At 42.9% G+C, this 14,948-nt stretch overlaps 1 protein-coding gene across 1 annotated transcript in view; it reads right to left on the bottom strand.

Moving 5' to 3' along the window:
• The window catches only part of LOC308286577 (voltage-dependent L-type calcium channel subunit alpha-1D-like), a gene marked incomplete at both ends in the record, with an annotated part of 126,255 nt that overhangs the window by 9,727 nt on the left and 101,580 nt on the right, over nucleotides 1–14,948 (bottom strand). The window contains 11 exon segments of the mRNA XM_080727652.1: nucleotides 626–742; nucleotides 5,124–5,260; nucleotides 8,323–8,424; nucleotides 8,661–8,763; nucleotides 9,806–9,902; nucleotides 10,290–10,417; nucleotides 10,980–11,139; nucleotides 11,830–11,921; nucleotides 12,099–12,164; nucleotides 12,809–12,937; nucleotides 14,094–14,126. Of these exon segments, the coding sequence (XP_080583778.1) occupies nucleotides 626–742; nucleotides 5,124–5,260; nucleotides 8,323–8,424; nucleotides 8,661–8,763; nucleotides 9,806–9,902; nucleotides 10,290–10,417; nucleotides 10,980–11,139; nucleotides 11,830–11,921; nucleotides 12,099–12,164; nucleotides 12,809–12,937; nucleotides 14,094–14,126 (1,164 nt within the window).

The following is a 14,948-nucleotide window of genomic DNA, read 5'->3' as shown; positions in this document are numbered from 1 at the left end:
GCTCCCTGTAGTTTATGTTTGAGCCTTTTTGGTGGCTCCTATAGGACAAGTTTGAGCTTCTATAGTTCCTTATCGAAGTGTGTACCTACTGTAAATAGGTTTAAGGTAGAACCTGTGTGGTTCCCTGTAAATGTAGATTTAGTCTTTCAACATGTAGTCTGTGTGGTTCCTTATGGAAGTGTGTACCTAAATAGGTGACAGGTACTTCTGTGTGGTTCCCTGTACATGTAGATAGGCCTAATAAATACATTTTTGAATAGGTTTAGAGTCTGTAATCCTTCTAAAGCGATGAAGTGATGTTTTGTTCTAGCTATTTTCTTCTATTGTTTTAACTTGATCTTGCCTCCTTTTAATTTGTTCTTGATCCTATTGTTTTTAATCCTGTTTAACATATTTTTGTTTTGTTCTTTTTTTATGTAAAGTAATTTGGGCTGCATTTGATGTCATGAAATGTGCTAGACAAATAAAGTGTATTATTATTATTATTTATATTGTCTTTCTATACAGTATGTGCATTACCAGACTAAAGAACAACTGGGTGCCCTCATATATCCCAGGTCAATAATTACAAGCATAATATTACAACCTTTGTACCTCTCAGGCAGGTAAAATTAGAATTAGTTACCCTATAAACCTCCTCGTCCTCCTCTGGGATAAAGTCTACTAGATCGTCATCTTGCAGATCACATGATATCGCTCGGCGAATTTCGGGGCCAATGTCATGCAGCGTGCGAAGGCCAGCCTGCAACCACAACAGAAGCACTAAGGGGCGACGGCCAGGACCCTTCATTCTCTCTGAGCCAAGAGACTTCCTTCTTTGCATTACCAAAATAAATTTAACATCATAAGCCTGATTTATGCGTCACCGCACAACGAAGTCGCGTGCCGAAGATAGCCGATCTATGAGTACACACAGCACGTTGTGGTGAGTGGCTCATTGTGCGTATAGGGCTGGAATCCAGGGACCGGAGGAATCGGATCCAACACTGAGGAACCGTAATGGGTTCCATCAAGTTTCTGGAACCGTTTCTGGAACCGGGTTTTATCACACTGACGGAGCATGTGGACTTCACGTCCGCTATAGCTTTTACATTTCCAGGACCACCTTAACTCTGAGAGTGAACAAAATAACCAAATATGGTCCATTATTATAGGAACCCCCTATAGGAATCGTCAAAGGAATCGGACCGTTAAGAGGGAATCGTTAAAGGAGAATTCCGGTCTAGCCGTTTTATTACATTAATCTGATGTTATATTCCAGAACGATCATTACAGTTTATTTTTTCCTTCTTCGTCTCAAGTCCACGGCAGCTCCGACCGCGAGCGGTGGGATTTTATGCAAAAGTATTTGCATCGCTCTGCAATTTCTTTTTCTTGTTTAAATCTCCCTTTCTTTTTTTTCTTTTTTTTTAAGATTTGTTTTTGGGCTTTTTGCCTTTATTGGATAGGACAGTAGACTGACAGGGAGTGACATGCGGCAAAGGTCGGCCGGATCGGGAATCGAACCGGCGACGCCAACAGGCATTGATGCCGAAATGGCAATGCCTATATGGTATGCGCCTGGTCCACTAGGCCACCAGGCGCCCCAATCTACCTTTCTTAATGGCGGAGACGTCTCCACAGACTGTTGTCAATAATGGGCTGCTGCAAAAAGGCGAACGGCCGCTAGATCACACCCCCTCCGGTCAGAGCAATGTACTTTTCCCCCCCTCCCGCCTCTACCACTGGTTAATTAACACCAGATTACCGCAAGAAAAGCACTCATCCCGAATTCTCCTTTAAGGAACAGAAATCGTTGAAAGTCCTAAAGGTTCCCAACCCTCGTCGTTGCACTTGCAGAACGGCTATTCCCCGGCGTGCGCGACTCTGTCGTTACGACGGAGTATAAATGAAGCGAAAGACAGTCACAAACACACATACAGGACATACTGTAAACACACAGCAGCACTTCTGCTGGAATTAATATGCATCACCCCTGACATTTACAATGCAAGACCGTGACAAGATGGGAGACGCTGTGAGACGAGACACATGTCCTCTCCTGAATGTCCTGCTCAGGGGTCATCAGTATGTCCCTACACAGACACATGTGTCCATGGCAAAGATTTGGCCTTTAAATCTTTCTGTTTCACACACGGTTATAATATTCTTATTTTGATCGTAAGACCCAGTTACTGAATGTCAGAAATGTTCAGAAATATGTACGACACTGATTTACAATGACATTATGGCACTTGGGAGTCCACTAGTGGTTCTCAAACGTTTTATTTGCAAGGACCCCAGTAAAATGGAACCAAATGGACTCATAAGGGTCCATTTGGTTCCATTTGTTGCACTCTCAGAGTTACAGTCATTCAGTCTTCATGTGTTAATTGTAATATTACTGTCTGCTCATTTTGTATGTCTGTGTCTGTGACAAAGATGTCAACATGGCAACGACCCCTGGTCCTGTAGTGAACGGGTGTTATTGGACTGAGCTGTACTGTATTTTTGTAGCAGCAGCAGTAACCTTTTATTGTATCGACTCATGTTGTGCACATATTAATTCATGAAGTGTAGGCTAATTAAAGCGTAGTGGTTTAAATGACCAAATCTTTAGGCTGCGGTCTGAGAAGCAGCTTAACATGGTGATCAGGTTTATTCCCCTATAGGTTTATGATGATACGACACATACTCAGTATGCCTCGAGAGCCTATAACAACAGAATGATAACGGAAACAAGCTCTGGCCATGTGGACTTCATGAGCCAATGGGTTGACGTGCAATGCATGGAAGTTCACATATCGTCACTGTCGGGCGGAAACATTGCACTCCCTAAACTAATATAATAATAATAAAATAATAATATAAATAATAATAATTTCAATAAATCCATTGTAGTTATGTTTAGTCACAACAAGCTCTTGTTAATACTCTTAATTGGTTCAATATTTATAAAAAAAACAACAGGCACGCTTTCCCTTTCAGAAATTGTGCTAAAATACCAGATCCAAAACCTCACAAAACTTCACGATGCGTTGCGTTGTGAGAAGAGGTGTAACGATATAGTAACTGCATCGAAGAATCGCTTTTAATTTTCAACAATCCACTATCGATATGCAAACAGCAAAATATCGTAACGTTTGACTTTGTATCGTATCAAATCGTTTTGCAATGCAAATAAATGATTGTATCGATATTAAAGTTGTACTATGTAACTTTTTTTATAAAACAAATCTTAAAATTCTCCTAACTATTAAATCACAAAAGTTTTAGAAGATCCGCGCCGTGAATTTCAGCCTGTAAAGCCTTCTCTATATGTAAACTGAGATCCTTGCCGTGGACCGGATCTCGCGCCAAAATTGCGTCATCACACTACCGGCCAATCACAGCGAGGGTTATACAACTGCCGGCCAATCACAGCGCATCTTGAAGTGGGGTCGCTATGGCAGCCATATTTGTTGTCGCCCGTTTGTACCATCCCTTCTCTAGGTAATTTCGCCTACCAGGCAGGGTGAAGGAGTCCGTATCTCTGGAATTACTGAACGCACAGGAACAAGGGACCCCTTAAAAGATAGATCTCAGCGAGGTGGAGGCAGACGCGGGGGTCTGAAGGTACGAAAAACGGACGAAAGACGCGGACGCGACCGCGGTTTGCTATAGGGCTAATGACCACTAGTTGGGCAACTTACACAGTATGGCTTTAAGTACTTTATTTAGCAATTTTAAGAAGAGAAAGGAGAAAGAGGGATTTATTTAATTTCCCATTACATATCGCTACATTTGGTTTATCGATAAATGTGTGTAATCTCTGTGTTCATGTCAAGGTGCGGGTTTATCCTTATGTGTTCAAATACAATGTCCATGTATTTGTCAAGGAATCACTATGTTTACTTATTTATATCCATAATAATAACATTTTCCCTGGACTTGCACAGATATTCTTTTGTTGCTAAATAGTTACTGACCGTACTGATTTAAAATTATTGAATCGTATCGTATCGCCACAAATGAAGGAATATCGCCCATGTATCGAATCGTCAACCATGTATCGTGATGTGTATCGTATTGCTGTTGTAATGTATCGTTACACCCCTAGACTTGTGAGCTTGTAGATCTGCTACTTTCAACATAAAGAAATGAAACACTGAGATACGAGGTTACTGCCCGACAGTGCAGATATGCTGACAACGATGGATGGACTCAGACAGTGACACACACTTAACATCATCAGTACCACACTGTAAAACCCTGAGTGTTCATTTAACCTCTCTCAACCTGGCGTACCTATTCGGGGGAATGTTTAACATTATCATTTAATAAAATGTGCTAATTTAGCCGATCTACAAAACAGTGGCATTGGGAACTTGTAAATCGGCTACATTTGCTATTAGGACCTACAGTAAGTGGTTAACTCACACACCCACAAACACACAACCTCACGCACGCACGCGCACACGCACACGCACGCACGCACACACACACACACACACACACACACACACACACACACACACACACACACACACACACACACACACACACACACACTTAACTCTTAAAGAGTTAAATGAGCACTCTGGATTGTGCAGTGCATATTAAGGACATTATGCCAACAGAACAGAGCTACTCTATACGTCTATAGGACCAGGAACCCACAGGAACAAAACAGTACTGTACATTCATCTCATATCACAGAAGGACCTGCAGAATCACCACAAGTCACATCATTAGAACACGTCTTCACACTGAACTTAAATCACAAAACCACATGGCACATGAAGATGTTAATATACTTTATGTTTTCAGTTCACACACAGATCCAAATGTTCTCTCATTGTCTCTCTCTCTCTCTCTCTCTCACGCACGCACGCACGCACGCACGCACGCACGCACGCACGCACGCACGCACGCACGCACGCACGCACGCACGCACGCACGCACGCACGCACGCACGCACGCACGCACGCACGCACGCACGCACGCACGCACACACACACACACACACACACACACACACACACACACACACACACACACACACACACACACACACACACACACACACACACACACACACACACACACACACACACACACACACACACACACACAGTCACACTGGTGGGTGGGTGGAAGCTCACCTGCAGGGCGATGGCGGTGTTGTTGTTTTGGGAGGAGGGCGCCCCCACCAGGCCTTCCTCTTTGCGTTTTTTGAATTTCCTGAAGTAGTCCTGTATCAGGAAGGTGGCATAGAACTTCCCCACGGTTACCTCATCATCTGAGTGAACAGACCACACACACGCTTCCAGGGTCAACAGCAGGGCCAGACACTACCAACACAACCTGGGCACCCTGGGAGAGAGAGCCTAGCCCGCCGTGACCCTTTACCTTTATTATAGCACCCGGCCCTGTCTCCTAGAGTTGTCAAATTCTATCCCAACCCTGGCTCCTAGAGTTCTCAAATTCTATCCCAACCCTGTCTCCTAGAGTTCTCAAATTCTAACCCAACCCGGTTGGATGCAGCTCAAAGTGAACTTTACTCAGTCAGGTCTAGCCCGTGTTATTAAAGAAAAATGGGCGACAATGGCCAAAACTCAATCGAACTCAAAATCGGCGAAAGCGAAGGTTTTCAAGATGTTTTTGGCCATTATGTCTGGAACGGAAGGTCCAATCTGCTCAGTTCAAAGCTTGTTGGATGCGTGACTTTGAGGACATTAGGCGCATAATGACACTAGGGCCTAATAGTATGGTAATTGTTCGGGCTGGGCCTAGTCTCTGGCCGGTCCAGTAGGGCCCAGTTAGGGCAGGGATTTAATTTACCGGCCCATTGAGAACTCTACTTCAGGTAAGGCAGCACACTGGGACCAAACCTCATGATGTCACACAAGTACGTTTGAGCAACGTCTTACTGTATGATAGTCAGTGGCGATGCTGCTCGCCAGCAGCACCAACCAGCCATTACAAATCAATTCAAATCATATACATCCATCTTGATGGTGTATATACTGTACCTCAAATCAACGAGATCCTTGTCTGTAGTTCAAAGAGACAGAGAACCAGTTGTACAGTAGGCTACTATTCAACACGTAACAGACAGACAGTCGTTTTCAGGCTTTTACGGTCACCGCTGTTTGCTTGTTCTCTATCCCGAGCGGTGTTAATTTCATCGACTAAAGTTTTTTTTTATTGACAGCTAAATAAAGACTAAGCTATGATGTCTAAAACTAAGACAAAAAAAAACTATTGACAATTTCGTAAAAAATAAAAACTAGAGAAGAGATCCAGTAGCACTTAAAGACAAGTCATAATATGTTTGGTTGCATGCTGAAAATAACAGATCTACGAGTTTGTAGATCAGCTATTTTCGGCATTGCAGCCAAGTGAAAATCTGCAATTTCGATGCCATCACGGCCTGCCAAAAACAAAGTAAAACATTTCAGGTGACTAAAATATGACTAAAACAGAATGTTATTCAAAACTAAATCTAAATTTGCTGTCAAAATCAACACTGATCCCCAGTGATGGGCTGAAGATAGAGAAAAGGGAACAAGCGGGGTCATCCAGTACAAAGCACCAGCAACAGGACTGCATTGCTTTGCTTTCACACATCAAAAAGTATTTACGGTACGTTTTGTAACTTCACTGCTTTGATCCATGGCACATCAACCGTTTAGGATCTACTCATAGACAACATACTTAAAGCGTAAATTAAATATATGATTGCTGCAGTTGGTCCATCTCCATCATATAGTTTACGTCTGACAATGCCATTTAACTTACTCCACTACTTTAGCACATGCAAGCAAGCAGAACTAAGCATACTTGTCAGTAGGTTAGTGCTATAGGTTAGAGTTTCTGCTCGCGTTGACTGTCTGTATCTGTATGCAATCAGTACTGTATGTGATGGTGTTTGCACGTTTGCATATTGTTTTGTGTGTGTGTATGTGTGCGCGCGTGCGAGTGTGTGCATTTACTGTATGTGTGTGTGAGTGTGTGCGTGTATGCTGTTCTTTCTTTCAAGGGAGCTTGTGAGTGGTGAGAGAATCATTCTGAAGCAGGGGGTCTGAGTCACTTGTTAACAAGGACGCTGGGGACAGAGATTCGGAGAGAAGAGGCAACACTAGTTCCATGCCACCACCCTGAAACAGAACTGCTTCAGAATATTCTGAAGCACTTACGACTGTTTGGATACACACAGATATAACAGAGAATGAAGGAGAAGCTGTGGGAGAGCTCAAGCAGTGAGAGAGAGAAGGACGGACGCAGTGTTTAAGACAACGGAGAAAGAGGCAAAGAGAGATACAGGGGAGAGAGAGAGAGAGAGAGAGAGAGAGAGAGAGAGAGAGAGAGAGAGAGAGAGAGAGAGAGAGAGAGAGAGAGAGAGAGAGAGAGAGGAATAAAAAGAGAGAGAGATTAGTGGAAAAAGACATACTGTAGCATGCATTGGCACAGTGATCTACAACAGTGTTTCTCAACATGGGGTTAGGCAACCCTAGGGGTCCGTTAGGGGGTTCCAGGGGGTCCCCAGAAAAATGACTTGACTTTAAAAGAAAGTTGAGAATCACTGGTCTACGATAAGGCCATGCAAGCCCAAAGCCCTAAGTTATCTCCATCATCAGCATCCAGGACAGGGAGGGCTGTAGATAAAGACACACATGGATGAGGACACATTGCTGAGCAGAGCAAAAAAATGGCAGGATTTCAGCTGTCATTTGTGTGTGAGAGTGTCTGTCTGTCTGTCTGTCTGTCTGTCTGTCTGTCTGTCTGTCTGTCTGTCTGTCTGTCTGTCTGTCTGTCTGTCTGTTTGACTGCATCCTATTATCAGTGGTTTTCAACCCTTTTCATATCAAGGTCCATTATTTATTGGGCATTTGAGCCACAGACCACCATTTCTTGAGATTTAGCCTCTCAGACCCAGAATATTTTGTTATCGTTGAATAAGATTTTGTCCACAATTCCGTCCATGCTGTATTGATGTGGTGCCATAGGAGAGATAACAGGCAAATGTGAATGTTATCAAAATAACAATTCTTCTACATTCTCTAATGGTAGATAGTAGCCATTTAGCTGGGGACCACCTGGAACCCCCTCAAGGACCACTGGTGGTCCCCGGACCACTGGTTGAAAACCACTGATGATGTATTTTGGGGAGAGTAGCTCCCGAAGCGAAGCGAGTCTCTCTTCTCTGTACAGTTTAAACACGGACTCAATGGGGGAATGGAGAAAGTAATAAGCCCTGTGTAATTTTGTTGATTCATCCAATGTATTGGTAACGTATTGGGGGGCTTTCTATTCAGGCACATGAGCGATTTGCTCCAACAGACTGTATTATTCACTGACCACCAGCAGGGGGCACCACTTGGTCGAGCAGCTTGGTGCTGGTCCTCTTCCAGATTTTTTTGATGACTGCTCGGAGCTCCTCGTTGGCCTGCTCTAGATTACCTGCACCAAGACACACACACACACACACACACACACACACACACACACACACACACACACACACACACACACACACACACACACACACACACACACACACACGCACCTTGAGAAACCAGCTCACAAGTCAGTGGCCCTTTAAGCCTGACCGGTGTCATGTGACAGAGTACAAAGTAAGCATTTACAATCCACACGCTGTAATAACTGATAGCCGGGAACAGTGGATTTTCACATACCGTCAGTTTTTATCTTCAGGGCTGTGCGCACCAACGCAAACAGAGTGGCGTTGAACATGACCGTACCGTCGCTGTTCAGAGGCATGTTCATGGCTACCAGTCTCTGAAAGAAGAGGGTGTGTCAGGTTGTTGTAAACATAGGAGAGCTTAAAGGACAACTTTAGTTTTTTACAACAAGGGTTCATATTTTAGATTGTAATTAAAGAATATAAAAGGTGAGTGTTAAAATGATTTCATTTACTTCTTTCTATTGTTTTAGAGATTCTTATTTCAGTGGTTTGGGGCATGCGTACAAGTGGCTAAATATATAAGTTTACACAGAATAAGCCCATTCCCAAGATACAACGCAACCTTTCATGGTTGGATGTGACTTATGGGGGCTAGAAGTGTTACTGTAAATAGCAATAAAGAAACTGCTGGCTTATTGTGTCTAAAAAGACATATTTAGCCACTTGTACGCATGCCCCGATGCGTACGCATGCCCCATGTTTTTGCACGGTAAACGCGATAAAACAATAGAACGAAGCAAATGAAAACATTTTAACACTCACTTTTTCTTTTCTCAAATTACAATCTAAAATATGAACCCTTGTTGTAAAAAGACAAAGTTGTCCTTTAAAGGAGGACTTCACCACTTTTCAACCTGTCTTCATATATAGGTCCTCACTAATGTTCATAATAAAATAGCAAAACATTTTTCTACTCAGTCTGGGTCTCATAGGAGAGCTGTCAAATCCTTCCACCGGTGACATCGTCGTTTGACAGATTTTTTTTAAACAATATTTTTGAAAACAAATATTTCGATTTTTATTATCACGAGAACAATGGCTTCCACTTTAACATTGCAACTTTTCAGGAATAGAAAGCCTGCAGTTTCTATTAGCTTGCATTTCCCATTGATGATGTCACCGGTGGAAGGATTTGACCCACCCACAGCTCTCCTATGAGACCCAAACTGAGTAGAAAGAAATTGTGATATTTTATAATGAACATTTGTGAGGACCTATTATATGAAGATAGGTTGAAAAGTGGTGAAGTCCTCCTTTAACAACTGAATGTGAGGAGAAGAGAAGAGAAGAGAAGAGAAGAGAAGAGAAGAGAAGAGAAGAGAAGAGAAGAGAAGAGAAGAGAAGAGAGAAGGATACCTTGCAAGCCACTCTATGAGGACACAGTTTCCCAAAGCCGAGAGGAGGCTGGATACGGCGGAGCAGAGTGACAACGTCCAGATGCTTTATTCTGCCCCTGGATGAGATGAAAGCCCAAAGACAAACTGCTTTACAACAAGACATACATCATAATCTCTATTCAGACAGACGTACGTAGAAATACAATATATCGTCGTTGTCGGGTGGAAACCTTGTATGTCCAAAACCATTCGTTTTCATCATTTAAAAAAATGGACTAAACTAGTGAAAACAGCCGATCTGCAAGCACACAACGCCTCCCACCGCGAGGCGTTGTGTGCTTGTAGATCTGGTGTTTTCACTACTTTTGTGCGACAGCCTTGTCTGATGAAGCAGGGCTTTACTTTGCGAAAGAACGTACACATTTGAAACTTGGAGATACGAGGTTTCCACCCGACGACGACGATATATAGGTACAGTATAGACATACAATTAAAGCACATACTTAGCCTCTGGGTCATACTCTGACCAGATTCTTTTGAACTCGTCCAGGTGATGTGGGCCCAGAATGGACCAATCACGCGTCAGATAGTCAAAGTTGTCCATGATGACGGCCACAAACAAATTGATGATCTGGAGAAAGCACAACAACAGACAAGGGTTCTTCTGTTACATCTTCATACCTCTGATTCTGGTGATGTATATGGGACGTTATGTGCATTAGTACAGTGGTTCTCAACCTGTGGGTCGGGACCCGCCAGGGGGGTCCCCAAATTATTTTGAGGGGTCCCCAGATGATTAACTTTGTGTGCAATTTCTTTTCCCTCACTCAACAGTAAACAAACCAACATAAAGTTTAAGTGTATAGAGGACATTTGCACATTTCTAAAGTGACAATTTAAGGATTTAGGGTTAGGGTTACAAGACCCTTGTAATACCTGTAAAATGAAAAATTCAACATTGGCCAAATTGTAAAATATTAGAAGCAGAAATTGTGAAAATAGCAGATCTACATGCTCACAGATCGGCTATTTTCACAATAGAACCGAGTTATACAAAATGTAATGCTTCAACTTTTAGTGCTAGTCAGGGTGGGGCCCCAGTTAAAATGTGATCGTTTTGGGGGTCACGGCCTGAAAAGGTTGAGAACCACTGCATTAGTATATGCATGGTGTGTCACGCAGAATGTACGTACCAGGAAGGCGCAGAGCATGTAGAAAGAGATGAAATAAACTATGGCAAATCCACTGCCACAGGTATGCTCCTCTCCAGGGTTGTAGTCGGACTCCGGGTCGCACAGCTTCCCCCCCACGCACGCCAGCATGATCTCCTGCCAGGATTCACCTGTTGCCGACCTAAACACAATTCACACATTCATTATTGAATGCTTTAACCAGTGAAAAATAGCAGATATACAAGCTCACAGCGCCGCGGCACCGAGTGCCGCGCTGCGAGCTTGTAGATCTGCTATTTTTGAAAAACCGTGATATATATATATATATATATATATATATATATATATATTTTTTTTTTTTTTTTTTGGCAAGTCTTTGAATATATCTTTTTGAAAGTGAACATTTGTAACTCAAATATTTGCTTCTGGGGGGTCCCTGATACAATATTGTGAGATGGGGGGGGGGGGGGTCCCTGGAACAACATATTTTGAGATGGGGGTCCGTGGCCAAATACATGTAGTTTTGGGGGTCCTTGGCATGAAACATTTTGAGAACCACTGACAGAAACATAGTTAAAAAAAAAAAAACCTTAGAAGGATTTAGAAGACACTTATAGAATCGGGTAAAAATATTCAAAGATTTGCACACATTTTCAAGATTTTTCAAAAATAGCAGATCTACAAGCTCGCAGCGCTGTGAGCTTGTATATCTGCTATTTTTTTAATATTTAAAGCATAAAATATTGCGTAATAATGCGTCCAGGCCTAAATGGGTTAAATCGAGTGCAGCAGTCCGAAAACACTCTCTGGACAACGTACGAACGGCAAAGCTACATCCATTTCCCATCAAAGGTTGAGAAGCAGCGCATACCTAAAAAGCAGCAGCACAGCCTGAGGGAAGGTCTGGAAGTTGTTGTTCCTGTTGATCTGAGTGCCGTCCACCATGGCCACCTTGCCAAACATCTGAAATAGAATCATTGTCAAACATCTGGGTGATATTGCAAGAGAAATGCCAATCACAGTCAAATCCTCAGTTACAGTTTATATATATCCACTGTATGCGTTGTCAGAGTACCCAAACCAGAGTACTTTTAGTGCAGTAATCATTATCATAGCACTTGGAGGCCATGATTCACTGACCTGCATGCCAATAACAGCATAGATGAAGAACATCATGGCTATCAGCAGAGCCACATACGGTAGAGCCTGGAAACAAAGAACGTGATTAAAGATCCGTGAATCAAAAGCCTTGGAGATTTCACTGATCGGCCAATAGCAGTGGTGGAAAAAGTACTCACATGTTGTAAGTAAAAGTATCAATACTGCACTGTAGATGTACTCCGTTACAAGTAAATGTCCAGAATTCAAAATGTACTTGAGTAAAAGTATGAAAGTATTGGCATCAATAAGTACTTAAAGTACCAAAAGTAAAAGTACAAAATGTTTGAAAATAGCAGATCTACAAGCTTGTAGATCGGCTATTTTCAAATAGCCACGGTATAGAATAGGGCTAAAGTGCATCAATGTATGTTGTATAATACCAGTAAGACTCCCTAATCGGGAGATAAGCGACTGTCAGGTCGCATGTAAAAATTGGCCTGATGGTGGCGCTGAATGGGACAGATACATGTTTGCACAGTAACAAGTACCGGTAACTAAAGTTTTCAAATAATTGTAGTGGAATAAAAGTACAATATTTGGATCTGAGATGTAGTGGAGTAGAAGTAAAAGTACTGAAAACTGGAAATAGTCAAGTAAAGTACAAATACCTCAAAACTGTACTTAAGTACAGTACTTAAGTAAATGTACTTAGTTACTTTACACCACTGGCCAATAGCACTGCACCTCACCTGGAAAGACTTGATGAAAGTCCACAGCAGGGTGCGAATGCCCTCCCCTCGGCTCAGCAGCTTGACCAATCGCATGACTCGGAACAAGCGGAAGAAGGTGATGGAGATGCGAGCGCTGTCCTCTGTGTTCTGTTCGGGGTGACAACAGCATGGTCAGAGAGCGGCAGGGCAACAGGCGAGCATCACTGCACACACAGAGGGTACCTGGCTGTGCTTTGCTGGATGATTGAGGCCTAAAACACGGATACATATGGGCTGGCAGCATCACTGCATCCTCAGCAACCCATGTCGGAAAGTCATCATCAACTCAGGTTTTACAATTTGAAATGAAGCGTAGCTTCCTTGGCTGATATCCAAGCATGCAAATTTGAACCACTTTCAATCCTTTTTTGGGGGGCTTGTTATTAATATAGGCGAACATGTCTGCCTAACAGTTGATGAGCCAGGGTCGTGTCCCTAATCATGCAGTGAGGGCTGCAGCTGATATGTTTCTGCGAGATTGTTTGCCCAAAGCACCGTCAGGGAGCCTTGCTACTGTACAGAACCTACAGGAAGGAGGAAGAAGCAAGGAGGCCAAGCATGCTGGTAAAAAACCTGGCCATACTTGACAGGTACACGTTCTGCACAAGCATGGCAACCCTCACGTCCAGAGTCACTGCATGCGGAGTCACAGTGGGGGCTGACCCGTAAGCGGGTCAGCTGGGAGGTTCAAAAGGTCAAAGCTGAGGTGACCTGACCCTAGGATGGGGGAGGGGAGGGAGGGGGGGTTCAGTCATCCATGGGTCACTGCCCCACGCGGTGGTGGTGGCGGGAGAGACCATGTACTGTAGGGTTGTCAACTTCACAAACGTGAGGAGCGGCCCCTTCCCCACACAAAAACAAACAAAACCACAACAAAGTAAAAACTCCTGCCGCTCCCAGGGACGCGCCACCACCACGTTTGAGTGACACTCTCCTTAAAAAAACAAACAAAAAAAACAACAATAGAACAAAACCAAAGAACTCCAAACAGTTAGGAAGAATGAACAGCGAAGTCTAGAGGATATTTGCAAACAAAGAAATGAAGGACAGTATAAAGAAAACATCTGAGAAATGAAATGCGAGAATTCAAAACGGAGAAATGGAAACCTTTGTCAAAAGACAGTGATACGTAGATCACTACAAGAGGTATTGTAGACAAACCGAAAAGCAAATCAAACAAACAAACAAATAAATGCAAATCTTAAACATGGGCATGGCCCTGAGAGTGTGTGGGGGGGAGGGGGGGAGGTGGGGAGCATCTTACCCCCGCCTCATCCACCTGAGGAGCCTCCGTTGGCTTTAAAATCAAAGACCTGGATTAATGACTTATTATACAACGTTACCAGAACCCGCAGGTCTCCAATATATGGGGACAAACAATAAACACATGACATTGTACAAGGCCTTTACACAGTTAAGACTACACCAGGCAGGCACACTACAGTATGTGTCACTATGCTTATGCTTATCACATACTGTACAATATAAAACTGGCAGGAACTATACTTATTCTTATTGTGTTACACTATGACACTAAACACAGACATTCATTTGACAGTATACGGTTACTCTAAATGACAAACAAACAATGTCATCTTAACGCTTTAAACACGTAGGACTTGCACCACAACAAAAGGGGTTCTTAATGCTATAGCATGTGCAAGGAAAACTAGACAAACATCAGACGACTTAAACACTATACGTAATATACTGAAGACTGGGCACACAACTTTATCACTCCCCCGTGTGTAATGGTAATGGCTGGCACAATTAAATGGTCTTAATGGTGTATACATGTTTGAAATGCTTGTGGCTCTATTGACTGGTAATGAAAAGCTAGCTTGACTGCATGGTACAAAGCGATTTGTATTAATTCATCTCGCGGTAACAGCACTATTAGTTGTTGGCAGACTCGGCACTCAACCCCAATATACTATTATACACACACTCACACCACCAACGTTTAACTTTGGATCAGATTAATACTGTATATTTTGTCCACAGTGGATTGTTGTTACCAACCACACACGATAAACAATCTACACTTGTATAGGTTGATGTCATGGCAAAAAATGCAGCATTTGAAGACAACAGCTATCTGACTTTAATCAGGATTGTG

Source organism: Nannobrachium achirus, assembly GCF_963921795.1.
Source record: "Nannobrachium achirus genome assembly, chromosome: 6".
In the NCBI taxonomy this organism is placed as follows: domain Eukaryota; kingdom Metazoa; phylum Chordata; class Actinopteri; order Myctophiformes; family Myctophidae; genus Nannobrachium; species Nannobrachium achirus.
This window is presented reverse-complemented; position numbering and strand designations above follow the sequence as displayed.